Source organism: Ctenopharyngodon idella, chromosome 17 (genome assembly GCF_019924925.1).
Source record: "Ctenopharyngodon idella isolate HZGC_01 chromosome 17, HZGC01, whole genome shotgun sequence".
Classification (NCBI taxonomy): Eukaryota; Metazoa; Chordata; class Actinopteri; order Cypriniformes; family Xenocyprididae; genus Ctenopharyngodon; species Ctenopharyngodon idella.
This window is the reverse complement of record NC_067236.1, coordinates 3,012,747-3,027,389: the sequence shown is the minus strand read 5'-3', so window position 1 is coordinate 3,027,389 and position 14,643 is coordinate 3,012,747. Positions and strand designations below refer to the sequence as shown.

The 14,643-nt window shown below is 36.7% G+C and overlaps 1 protein-coding gene across 1 annotated transcript in view; it reads right to left on the bottom strand.

Moving 5' to 3' along the window:
- The window catches only part of akap6 (A kinase (PRKA) anchor protein 6), a 156,325-nt gene that overhangs the window by 28,332 nt on the left and 113,350 nt on the right, over positions 1-14,643 (bottom strand). Inside the window, 2 exon segments of the mRNA XM_051868342.1 lie at positions 1,399-1,653; positions 7,496-7,642. Coding sequence (XP_051724302.1) covers positions 1,399-1,653; positions 7,496-7,642 — 402 coding nt within the window.

The following is a 14,643-nucleotide window of genomic DNA, read 5'->3' as shown; positions in this document are numbered from 1 at the left end:
GGCATTTTGACATTAGTTTGTGTGTATTTGACTGTTTAAGCATAATGAGCAGTGAAAAATAACTACATTTAGTACTGAGAGGCAGCTTTATGTGTGCGCAATTTGGGTGCGAGCACAAAATCTGCAGGATTGAGTAACTTTATACGCAATATGCGCAATCCCACGGCAAAATTCAAGACCTGTAACACCAACAATATTCATCTGGAGCAAATAAAACAAGTGAGTGAGGGGAGGTGGGTTTGTGTGTCAACTAACTGTCGGAGAGATGAGAGAGCAAGAAAGCTCAGCTGGTATCGTGTATCTATTCTGGGAAAAATGAGTATTGGAAGTTTTTCAGATATTTCAGTATTGATAGGTATCAAAAAAAATCTATATTTTTGACAACACCACATTGCACTTGGTTTATTATTTCAGATGCCTTTTTAAAACACTACAATTGAAAAATGTATATATTATATATAAAATTCAACCCACCAAAGTGGCTAGTAGGAGTGACTGCTTTACACGCCACTGCCACGGGTGTTAATGTCAAGATTTCACCCATCATTAAAATTTGTAATTTATTTTTAGATTGTAATACATATTTTTGCAATGAATCTCCATGTAGAAACAACATAAAGACTGTAAAATTTTAAATATTTGTTTAATGGCATCTTTTTACCAAGCACTATGAATGAATGCCAGTATCACGATACCAATACTGCTACTGATGTCTCTATTAATTAGATTTTTCTGTGAAGGAAATGAGTAATTATAGCCATTCAACATTACAGTATAATTGAAAGCCATATTTTTTAACATTTAATAGGCTTTGACATTTACACGTCTTCATCAGGAAGGGAAAAAACAGATGATGTTTTAATTGCGCTAAATATTTTTAAAGCATTAAACAGAAAATATTAATCGCAGAAATTATATTGGTCTATCACTAGAGATACAACGTATAAGAAAGGAAGTTGATAGGCATTTGGCTTCAGGATGTGAGACTGACCTACGTTAAATTATTTGCTAGAAAATTTTCATTCATCACCATATAAACGATGCATTAATATTAGCCGTTTGCCGTTCCCATTGTTTCAGTTGGTTCCTTCTTTGACTTGCTGAGTTATAGGTTCAGTTTTCCTGGAGTAACGTGGTGTCAAGCGTCTTGCTGAAGGGCACAGTGGTGATGGATCACTCTTTGCAGAGATTTAATGTTAAATCTGTGGGTTACCACACCAATGGGCAGTGTTTGGGAAACCTGTCTGAGAAACAGTTATCATTTTTGAAATTCCATTTGGTGACGCTAGTGGAGCAGAAAAGGCAGCTATAATGCCAGGCTACTACAAAGGATCTGAACCTGTAGTAAAATGACATGGAAAAACCTCAAGTAAACTAGATGCAGCTCTTTATACTCACCTTGAAGTGCTGCAGCTGTTTGGTGGCTTGCGGGTCGTGTTGTGGGTCATCAGCATCCTGTGTGCTGCTCTCACATTGTTCTGCATCTGGTCTGAGATTCAGATTGAAGATGAAGAGCTCTGTTTCTCTCAGCCAGCTCTTTAACTCCTTTATCCGGCTCTCCAGCTGGGTCACCATCCTATTGGTGTCTGGAGACAGAAGTTCACGCTGACTCCGCTGGCCCACATTGGGCTCCACATGTTCCGCCAGGGTTTTCTGATTGGACACAAACAGAGATGTCACACAAGAGTCCATAAACACATACAAGAAACAAACATGACAGGACAGTCCAATTTTAGAAGTAAGAAGACTTATGTCCGCACACTGAGTTTACAGCTCCAAAAACATTTATTAATAAACAGTGCAATGTTTCGACCATCACAATACCCTTTTAAAGATGTAACCCCTTAAATCTAAATCTAATCTAAAAAAAAAAAAAAAAAAACGACTAATGATAATAATAATAATATACAAATCATACCCACAACATACAAATCACATCACAGTAAGGGTAAGCAATACAAAAATATCATATTACATTTTCCACTTTCTTACTCATAGGCTGTAATACATTAAAAAGCAGAATCTAAAATAAAGTATTTATTTATTAATAAGAACAGATGAAGAAATATATAGACAACTATAAGAAAGGCTGACTTCTCTTTTAACCCTGATGGTGACATAGTGTTTAAAGTATAGATCCAAAAATATTCCAATTGTAACAATTTTTTTGAGGATAGCACAATTATTTTACATACCCCTTTTACTATAGTAACATGGTATTACAATGATACATAGAAAATATATAATAAACAAACTAAATAAAATAAATAAAAAAGTAAATACAATAAAACTAAAAATTAAAAAATAAAAATAAATAAAAAATATAATAAAACAAAATTAAAAAATGAAATAAAATAAAATAAGAATAAGAAAATAAAAAAAGGTGCTTTTTGTTTGTGGGGAGTGATTACAACTAGTTACATTTTTGTTAAGTGTGTTTAGGAAACTATATTTTATTGAAAATATAATTTATTTTATAGCATTGACCATTTCATGACTTTAAGGTATATGGTTTTACTATGGTCTTTCCACAAATACCACATTTAAACTATGGTAACAATGCAAAAACTATGGTAAATGTTCATAAGTGTTGATCCACTCAACATACAAACACAAAGACAAAATGCATTCAGACATCAGGCTACAACAACTTAAATGTACCAAACTGCTTTATACATGAAGAGTGATTAAGAAGTGAGATGTGGTGATGATTGCCATATCCACAGCGCTGTTGTACGCCTGAAGTGTCTGATAACAGGTTGTTTCATCTGATGAGCCTGAAGGGGTTAAAATCTCATCGCACAAAGTGGCATTTTAGAGCAACATTCAAATGTTTGTTGAATAGCAAACAATCAGCCGCAAAAAAAACACACCAATGATTTTAGAAATGGGCTCCGCTGAACAATTTTCCCCGACTGACAGCAAGAGAAGCGAGAACCATGCTGAGCTGCAGTCTGCCTGTGCGTGCGTGTGTGTGTTTGTGTGTATTCCCACCTGCCTGGCAATCTCAGTTTTTAGAGACAGGTTGAACCTTGTATACTGAGATGGCAATTGCAAGCACAATACACACCATTATCCAATTAATACACACACTGGCTGCTGTAATTGTCTTTCCTTTATGTGTGCCGTGTGTGTCGGGAAGCTGGAATGGAAACAGATGTGATTATGACGCAGCAATGAAGTGGCTATTTCAGCATGCGGCATCAATTAAGTTCTCAGGGTTTGGCCGTACACATCCGGTCTGCATCTCCCTCCCATGATCAGCCTTTATTAACACATCTGTGTTCCTCTCCTGTCAGCATAGTGTTAATGGTAAAGGAAATGGACAGCTCAACTTAGTGACAAGGGACATTTTAGCTTTAATGTGAAAATGGGTTCTTCTGGCCAAAAACAAATGTTGAGGTTTTCTGCTGGGCTGACTAAGGCAAAATCAGATCTCAGTGATTTTATGAGACATTAGTGGTCATAGAGTGTGGAAAAAATGCTGTTTTTAAAATTAAATAACTTACTCCGCATCTGAAACTACTTTTCTTTTAGGCTGACATCACAAATCCCTCTTTTTTTAAACCCTCCAACCACCTGTCATAAAGTGACATTTTTAACCATGAAATTGAACAAAATTGATAGTACGAATTTTACATTGTTATAAAAAGATTCACATTTCAAATAAATGCTGTTCTTTTGAATTTTCTATTCATCAAAGAATCCTGAAATTCTATCACGGTTTCCCAAACATATTAAGCAGCAAAAACTGCTTCAATTTTCAAAAAAAAAAAAAAAAGGTTCAAAATTAATTATAATAATAAGGAATGTTTCTTAAGCAGGAAATCAGCATATTAGAATAATTTCTACAGGATCATGCGACACTGAAGACTGAAGCTAAAACAATTTAGATTTAGCAATAATATTTCGCAATATTACAATTTTTAATGTATTTTTGATCAAATAAATGGAGCCTTGGTGAGCATAAGAGACTTCCTTTAAAAAGATTAAAGGCCCACTGAAGTGCCTTGGAATGCGCTGCATTATTCAATGTGTTGACGTAATTTCAACTGAAACAGGAAGACAGGGCAGAATATAGCCCTGAGTAGTGGGAACAGCCCCGCCCCTTTTTTAAAATGGCCAATAGTGTTTCATTTATATCACAGCTCGGCCAGAGCCGCTGAGCTTGATAAAGCTTTGGTTTCCTTCTAATCTCTAAACCGTTTCTCATCCTAATCTCCTCTAGATCGCTTTAAAAGCATTCTGTGCAGAATTCAAACGGGTCCAATACGTTTTGTGGTCTGCGCCGACTCGTGCATATGATCAGCTCTGTGCTCTCGTGTCTCTGGACCGGAGCAGACGGTGCTCACGCTGCAGCAGTTCACTTGACACTAACGCGAAAACGGACTTCATTCACATCAACGGAAAGCATATTGACACTGTCTGAATCATTCCCTATCCTCTAAATAGTGCACTATGTGCCATCCACCATAAAGAAACTAGTAAATGTGTGAATAAATGACCGATTTCAGTCGCATCTTTAGCGTCTGTTTATAGTGTAGGAGGGGGCGGGACTTCAGATTCTAGAGAGCATTTGACTGGACAGAAGATTTGATGAGAAGCTGAAGTGCGCGGTGATGTCAAACTTAAATTTTGATTTCAGGGGGACTTTAAAAAAACCTACCGACCCCAAACGTTCAAACGTTAGTGTACGTTCAAATGTTAGTGTACATTTTGTTCCTCCTTGTTTAAAGCCCGGGACACACCAAGCCAACGATCGGCCGTCGGGCAACATCGGACCGTTTTTAAGCGTCGACCGACTAAGTTTTCCCAGTGTGTTCTGCACCATTGGCTCTAGTTGGACGCCATCTGTTTTTTTTGGGCCGATTCAGCATGTAGAATCGGCGTCAGGCGAGAGAGAGAACTCTGATTGGCTGTTAAGTTTAGTGAATGAGTTAAAGTGCGAGAATAATAGCAAAACAGTGAGCAAACAACTCAAGGCGGTGTTCCTGGGCGAATGCTTAATAATATTAACACGAGCCGAGTGATTGATATTTAAAACGGTAAGCATGCGCTGCTTTGTTTACAGTTTGTGTATCTACAGCCTGCAGTGCCAGTCCCCCTTTCTGAATTCACATGCAGTTTTTTTGCCCCGACACAGGCGACACAAAGCAACAACACAGTCGGCTTTTATCGGTGCTAGTTCTTTGGCGTTGGTTTGGTGTGTGCCTACCCTAACTTGAAAATACATCACAGTTTAGAATGGGTAAAATGGGTTGCAATTGCAGTTTCATGTTGGCTTCATCATTTTAGACAATATTTTAATACATTTTAAAATGGATTTTTCATGTTTATTGAATTACTTTAGCAGACATAAAGTAACAAATGTAAATCTAGGAAACAGATTAAGAAACGTTCTAACTTAAAAAAAAATATGGAAATTTATGAGAAAAAACTATTTGGATATAACTATTTACATATTAATGCCCATTCTAAATTCAGAAACTTATCCGCCCTAATGAATGACAACAAATTTACATATTAAAGTTACATAGTAACAAAAACAAATGTTTAATTTTGCGGGTCACAGAGAGGATTATTAAAAGTGCTATAAAAGTGTGGTATATTACCTATTTATTCATTCAGACCCAAAAAGTCCAGTTTCATGGACAGAGAGGAGAGCCTCTCTACTGCCACTGTTTATTCCTCTCTCTTTCTCTCTCCTTTTATTTCCCTGTCCTTTCCACTCATCTGAATACAGATGATTTGACGGGCATCAATGGAATCCAGATACAGCCATTGTTTTCTCTGAGTAACAAATGTCTCAGTGGGAGGTGAAGTCAATGCCCTTGGAGGGTCACACGGCAAAAAAACAGGAATTTATTGCCACTTTATTTTGTTCGGGAACAGTTTGCAATCATAAATTCTTCATAAGCAGAATACTTCAGAGAATGGTCTGTCTTCATAAATATATACGACAGGGGACATCAATTTCATTTAATTCACAATTTGTGTCAGCACAGCAGATGCCAATGGCTGACTTGATAGGCTTGTTTAATATGCAATTGAGACGGCATAATGCGCGGTGCAGGGAGCAGCGGTGCTCAGATTGAACTCTCCGCACCGCTGACGGTTTATTCCTGTCGCACGCTCCCTAACGAGACGCCACTCATCACGAATACGCGTCGCACACGCTCACGCCAGTCAGAAAGTTTGCCGTGGCCAAGCGGTGGTGAATATTCCTTTTCTGGATAATTCTAATTAACGCTTGATTGCGACAGGGAGGGAAGATGTGAGTTGTCTGACACTTTGAAACTCTCCAAAAATTTCATGTTTCAGATCAAAGGCTGTTATGCTAATCTTGAGAAGCATTGCAGATGCATATCCACGTGGGTGTATGTGTTTATTCTTTATTAGTGATGATAAATTATTTAGCATTATACCACTGTGAAGAGCTGTGTAACTTCACCTTTATAGAAATAGTCAAACTTGCGAATACCCTGCTGGAAAATGCTGCTAAAAGTAGAATCTTTTGGTAGAAGCTGGTCATTTATGCTCATGAAAGCTGCATTTATTTGATCAAAAATACAGTAAAAATATTTTCAAATGTTATTTATTACTGTGATGGTAAAGCTGAATTTTCAGCATCATTACTCCAGTCTTCAGTGTCACATGATCTTTCAGAAATCATTCTAATATGATGATTTGCTGCTCAAGAAACATTTCTGATTATTATCAATGCTGAAAACAGTTGTGCTGCTTCATATTTTTGTGGAAATCGTAAAACAACTTTGTTCAGAATTCTTTGATGAATATTAAATTACATAATAGAAATCTTTTGTAACATTATAAATGTCTTTACTGTCACTTTTGATCCATTTAATGCTTCCTTGCTGAATAAAAGTAGTAATTTCTATAAAAAAAAAAAAAACTTACTGTGCCCGAATGCAAGTAACTTTGGATAAACGTGTGATAAATTAGCTGCATTTTATCCAACAATAAGGTACAAGAAAACAACTTAAAAATAGATGAAATGGTAACGTAGCTAAGCAGAAACATTGCAGAGAAATTTCGATCAATGTTCTAAAAAAGCCTTAGTAGATCAGGGTAACTTTGACATATTTCAATTTGAAGCAAAGGAAGCGTTCAAACAAAAGTGTTTTAAAATGTATTTACGCAGCAGTTTTATTCTGATAACATCTTCCCAACTTTTTCTTGCATTTTCAGCTCTCCATCTTCTCTACCTACTCGCTTCCCTCTCATCTCAGCAGGGCGCTCTGGATCAAGGAGAGATCAGTCTCAAGGTGTGACACTCACCTGTGTCAGAGCAGCACTGACTTTGAGAGCCAACTGTTCAGGAAGCGCTTTCTTTCCATAAAGGAACCCCTGACTGATGTGACGCTGTGTTTTTAACAGCGATTTCCTAAACACAATTCTAAAGTTTCATAACTCCTTGGTTGCAGTTGAAACACATGTCATGTTCATACAGTAGGCTGAACAGAGAGAGACCAACCTCTAGTTGATCCCATTTGCTCCTGAGGGCCGTCAGTCGCTGGTCAAAGTCAGCAGGAAGTTCAGTGCCACTTCTCTTTAGAGATTCAGACCAGCCCAGAAGCTGCGTCTTCTTGGGAAGCCACATGGACATCTCCACACTGTTGCCCTGTAGAAACACATACAGCGGTCAGACGGTGGGAATGGGCTTTTGCGGTTTTATAACAACCAGGACATGGGATGGTGTTTTCTCCACCCTTTGAATTGTTGAAAAGCCTATTTATGCACAATTAAAACACAATCCTTTTAAAAAAGGCCTGCATATTTTCTACACCACAGTTCAAAAAGTTTGTGGTTAAGTTTTTTTTTTTTTTTTTTTAATGTTTTTGAAAGAAGTCTCTTATGCTCATCAAGGTTGCATTTACTTGTTCACAAACACAGTAAAAACGGTACTACTGTAAATATTAAAAATTATGGAGCACACGACATGTCGGGGGAAAAAAAGTATATCATGGCCACGAATTAACAATTCCTTCCCATGACTTACTAATACTTCATCACAATTTATTAATTTGTTCTCCTTTTTTAAGTAAATCGTGTGCACAATATAATAATTTGTTCCCTCGTTTACTAAATTGTGGCAACGTTGTAATAATTAGTTTCCTTGTTTTAGCTGAATCAAAACGAGGGAGCAAATTAGTTCAATGTGGCCATGATTTACTAAAACCAAAAAACGAATTCTTAATTCGTGGCCACGATATATATAAATTTGTCCTGATGTCATGTGCAGGGTTCTGTAAACATTATTTATTATATTTTCAGTTAATGTAGTTATTCCTGTGATGACAAAGCTGAATTTTCAGAATCATTACTCCAGTCTTCAGTCTCCAGTCACATGAAATCATTCTAATATGCTGATTTGCTGCTCAAGTAATCTTTGTTATTATTATCAAAGTTGAAATCAGTTGTGCTGTGGAAACGGTAATCATTTTTTTTGATGAATAGAAAGTTCAAAAGAACTGCAATTATTTGAAATAAAAATCATTTGCAACATTATACATGTCTTTAATGTCACTTTTGATCAATAAAATGCATCCTTGCTAAATAAAAATATTAATTCTTGAAAACATTTCTTACTTACCCAAACTTTTAAATATATTTTGTTAATCAAATTGACTCAAACGTTTTACTTTTATATTGTCTCCCATCAAAACTACCATACCCTCTTTGCCAGTAAACATTTTAATTAAGCATTTAAATAAATAGTAAACAAATGGGAAACATTTTCTATTTAAACTAACAAACAAGTTGTAGAACTACTGAACAAATATTTAAAATATAGGTTAACAACTCACAAATGTGTAAAATTTGGTTCCAGTGTAAGTACATAGTACAGTGTTGCAACCCTGCTCAGCCTTCTTTTCTTTTTTTTTAAAAAACATTTAGATGAAAGTTAAGTAAATGTTATACATCAAATTAAACAAGAGAATCTGCTGATTCATATGATACCAGATCTGTGATTTAACATCCATTAACATGATCACAAATAAAATTTTAGGACAGAAGTAAAATGTTGATTTTACTTAAATTTCCATTCTTCTCAATCCTTCATATGTTTACACAGAGACTTATAGCTACTTATATGTCACTTTAGGGGAATAGTGGTCATATGTGATAATGATTTCCTCCCTTCAGCTCATTTCTAATTGGTTAACTGACTGTGTTAGGTCACTCACCAACACAGTTGAGCAGAATTGTGACATTTCTGTTTGAATGTTGGACTAACATACAGTAAAAGATGAAAGTGATGCTATTCGACACCTTATTTCGGTTAATTCCTCTCTTCCTCCCTCTCTCTCTCTGTCTCTCCCCCATTTCATTTTCTGCATCAATAGCTACTTGATTCTAGTTTTCGGTTGTCATTTATCATTATGGCGGATGCGCATTTAAATATTTAAATGTGCTGTTTTTCCCCCCTTTCCTCGCTGTCATCCGGCCAGCGTTCATTTTTCACTGTCGTTTGTTTTGATGGAGATGGTATCACACATCCTTTTAAATCATTCATCCCTTTCAGTTTTTAATAGTGGCCGCCAAACTAAAGACGCTCTGCTTTAAAGTAAAGGGGATTACACAATTTGTTTGTTGACAGCAAATATTGATTTTAAGTCCTTTCATTGGTTTAAAAAATGGCAGGTTATTGATGGAGAACGCAAGCGGAGGGAAAGATAGCCTGAGTAATTAGAATGCCGGAGCGATGGGAAGTTGAAGCATCATGCTAACCTTAGCTACGTGCATGGATGACTTTTGGCCCTTGAGTCACTTTCCCCGTTGCAACCTAGATAGGGTGATTTGCATACTTAACCCAAGGAGCTCGAGCTTGAAAACTTTATAGTCAACTGTGTAATTGACGGTAAGGAAAAAACATATTCCAGGGCCAAAGATGCCACTGAGGTGGAGGTGTGACGGAAATACGTGATCCTGGCATTGCTCCGATATAACCTGATGAGTACGGCTAAAAAAATTAAAGTTTGTTTTTAAAAACAGGTTATCAGTGCACAACAAGACACTTTCAAACTACATCACATTAAAAATAAACTACATTTTTCTGAGGCAAATCATACCAAACACATCATCCAATTTAAAGTCTATGGTAACTTCTTATTTTCTATTTTTTGGTACATATAAACACACACACACACACACAGTACTGAAAGCCTAGTATTAAAGGGTTAGTTCACCCAAAAATGAAATTTCTGTCATTAATTACTCACCTTCATGTCATTCCAAACCTGTAAAACTTTCGTTCCTCTTCGGACCACAAATTAAGATATTTTTGATGAAATCCAAGAGTTTTTTTTTTATCCCCCATAAAAAGCAATGTAATTACCACATTCAAGGTCCAGAAAAGTTGTAAAGACATCTTTAAAAAAAAGTCAACCTGACTACAGTGGTTCAACCTTAATGCTATGAAGCGACGAGAATACTTTTTTCTTGTGCAAAAACAAAACAAAAATAACGACTTTATTCAACAATTTCTTCTCTACCCTGTCATTCTTCTAAGCTGTTTACATTCTACGTCAGAACGCCGACTCGGTATTGAATGTGGTAATTATGTTGCTTTCTATGGGGGATAAAAAAAAAACCTCACAGATTTCATCAAAAACACCTTAATTTGTGTTCCAAAGATGAATGAAGGTGTTACGGGTTTGGATCGACATGAGGGTGAGTAATTAATGACAGAAATTTCATTTTTGGGTGAACTAACCCTTTCATTTTTTCACAAATTTTTGTTTTAGTCATATTTTTTGTCTTTTGACAAAAAATATCTTTAGTCAATATTTTGTATTTATTAATTAAAATCGATTTTACTCTGAATGAAACAGAATATTTTTTTTGTCTGCAAAAATAAAAAGTCGAAATAAAGTCCAAAATTTAACCAAATATTCAAACATTTTCTATATTAAACGTCTTAACATTCAACAAAAACTCTTAAGTCTGTTTCAACACCTACCACATGAAAAGCATAAGTATTGTTTATATACATATATATATATATATATATAAGCAGTCTCTCCTTAACAAGCTGTATAATTAGGGGCATCAAGACGAGTACAAGACGAGTTACCAGCCAATGGTGAATACTTGGAGTTAGGGGTTTGTTTGCATCACTAGCCAAAAGTATGACATCAATGCAACATGTCAGGACACCCCTTGAAATCACATGATGGAAACAGGCAGCTTTACTAACAGTCTTTAAATAGGAGAGCACTTTTAATAACTGCAATAGTGAGCAAAGTTGGTCGCAAAATAGATGAAATTTCAGCAAGCCCTTGTACGTTTAATTTATTTCACATATTAATGAACGTGAGTCTGGAAATGTCAGCAAAAATGCAGTCACACATGAACACACTTAATGCGGTTTCGCAGATTCATCTTATCCATTAAATTAAAGTTTGTTCAGGCTCTGTAACTTGTTGAGACAACAGAAGTAAGACTCCATGAACTGAGGCGGAGATGGGGCGTATTCAAATCATTTTATGCTAACGTTCACACGTCAGGAGCCAGGCGGCGAAATGAGAATTCACAGGACACTCTCAGCCTCCCAACGGGCCCTCATTTCGATGACGGATTCTGCACTGTCCCTAAATCAAAAAGGAAGTAATAACATCTTTCTTTTGCCCTGAAATGAATCTGCAAAGGGAGAAAAAAAGGTCCATTTTGGGCTTCTGCGATTATCCACCGAAGCTGCCGTATTAGATGTTTAGCACGAAGGAAAGGGAATCCATTTGAGAGAAAACTGAATATGCATCATCCACATGAAAACCTACACTAGGAGCTGATGAGTTACAAATTGACTCAAAGGTACAAAATATGAAATTTGATATGCTTTCGTGATACAGAGCTGAATGAAGCTGGGAAAACTGATAATTACTTAATCAGTTTGAGGCCTTTTCATATCTTGCCAGCATCCTTGATGTCTGTAATTCGCTCTAGACGGCTGCTCGGGGAGGGAGGCGCAGAGGAAGCAGTCGAGAGGGGAGGAAGACCGCGCAGAAGAGGCCCATTGATGGAAACCCAGTGCAGCTGAGGGGCGCGAGCCAAACTCTCAAAGATGTGTGAGCGCCGGGCTTGAAAGACCAGGAAGTAAAAAGCTACATATTTACTTTAAAAGGAGGAGAAAACGCGGAGCCTCCATTTGGACGCGATTCCTTACTGTTCATGCAAAATAGACGCTGCTTTTCGTCCTTCGTGAAAAATCACTTTGCACTGGAAAAAAGGGGGGAAAAAATCTGTTCAAACCGGCCGGGAACAAAAGTCCTTGAAACACTGTTAATTGTCACCATGGTGACTAGAAGAATAAGCCATTTTACAGCTGGTATAGAAGGCTCGTATTGAGTCAAGCGCTTTTATTTTTTTCCACCCGGCTCTCTTCTCTCTGGTTAAGAACAAGGTGGGCAGTCACTATGGGGTCAGCGAGGGACCCAGGAGAGTTTCCACCAGCCTTTCCAGACCTCAGCTGGCAGGAGGTTCCTTCAGGGAGGGACGGGGGACCAAATACACTTCACATTGTCAAAATGCATCGAGTGGCAACAAATTGCACAGACAATGCCATCGTTCACGACGACAAGAAAAGGTTGAGCGAAGGAAAAAAAATGTTAGTTACAAAATCGCATAGGCGTCGGCCCATGGGACTCTCTTTCTCGCTGACATAATAGCATACAATCTGCACAACAATATGGAGCATAAAACAACTCAGAATATTCACTCTCCTCGCCTTCTAGCTAAAGATGATGCATTACGCAAGTTTCTAAAGTGATAATGAGGGATTCAAAAGATCCAATGAACAAAGAAAAGCCTGGTCGGCCCAACTGATGCTGCACAAATGCTAAGGCACAGCAGCAAAGGCCTTTAGCCCTGAAGATTTATACAGAAAGAGATCTGGAAAGACTTTATGGGCTCTACTTATGGAACTCTGAGTGATTATGTTTTGTGTGAATCTCACAAAGCAATGTCCTATTTTAGCCCAAAGGTCATATTTCAACCCATATTTAATATGGAATATTATATATTAGCATTTATTAAAAAATATGTACACAATCAGATTACAATAATATTTAATATGTTACAATAACATGAATATATATATATATATATATATATATATATATATATATATATATATAATTTAAATATAATATAAAAGACAATACAATTAAGCACATTTTCTAAAAAAAAATATATATATATCTTTACTCATGCAATATGTAATAAATCATCCTTCTATATACATGATATATTTAGTTCACCCAAAAATAAAAATTCAGTCATTAATTACTCACCCTCATGTCGTTCCACACCCGTAAGACCTTTTATCTTCAGAACACAAATGAAGATATTTTTGATGAATCCAAGGTTGTTTTTTTTATCCCCCATAGAAAGCAACGTAATTACTGTCATTCAAGGTCCAGAAAAGTAGTAAACACATCGTTAAAATAGTCAACGTGATTATTTTTTTGTTTTTGTGAACAAAAAGTATTCTCGTCGCTTCATAACATTAAGGTTGAACCACTGTAGTCACGTGGACTATTTTAATGATGTCTTTAATACCTTTCTGGACCTTGAATGACGGCAAAAATGCTTTCCATGGGGGATGAAAAAAAAAAAAAAACCTTGGATTTTATCAAAAATATCTTAATTTGTGTTCCGAAGATGAACGAAGGTCTTTGGAATGACATGAGGGTGAGTAATTAATGACAGAAATTTCATTTTTGGGTGAACTAACCCTTTAAAATATCATTCTTTTTTGCATCGTGATAATGAGAATTTGTGCTCAATTAACAATTTAAAAAAATTAATTCAATTTAAAAAAAAAAAAAAAAAACTTACATGGAACAAAAAGGCTTCATTTACAGTATGTATTAATTTAAGTAAATATATAATTTCTTATTTTTCCCTATTTGGTTTTGGGGTGAAACATGATTCAGACATTTGTTTTATATTCATTCTCAACTTTTGATTCATTTCATCAAACTGCGGCCATCGCTGCTCATCTACCTCGATCTGCTGGAAGTTCATGTTCTAGATGTGTTGTTCTTTTTCAGCCTCCCCTTCTGTCCCCTCACAAGGATTGGTAGTGACCCCCATAGGAAGCCCATGCCTAATGCCATTGAATGGCGAACAAAGGCACTATTTATCCAGGGCCCGGGGTCTGGAGCTCAGCTGTGAGTTCGGGGAGGAGGGGTTCTCATGGAAAGATACTCACACCCCATCCCTCTCTACACTGAGCGTGGCATTTTTCTTCACTAGACAAACATAGGAAACAATGCAATCAGCCAAGAACTCTGGGCTTTAAGAGCCGAGAGAGGCCTAAGATCTGTTCAGCTCTGCTCAGCCTGGCTGTAATCTAAAGTGATGGTGCCAGAATTCATAGAGCTACTGCTGCTCGCAGCACAGGAAACTTACTGCTCAGAGGTGCCCTTTCAAAACTCCACGGATTTAAAGGGCAAGATCACCCAAAAATCAAAGGCCTGTCATCATTTACTTACTGTTGTTCCAAACCCCTTCGAAAGGAGCCGTTTTGCAGAATGTCCGAACCACTGTTTCCAAACAATCAAGCAGAAGAAGATTTTGCCTGCCAAGACCCCAAAAAGACAAAACAAAAGCACCATA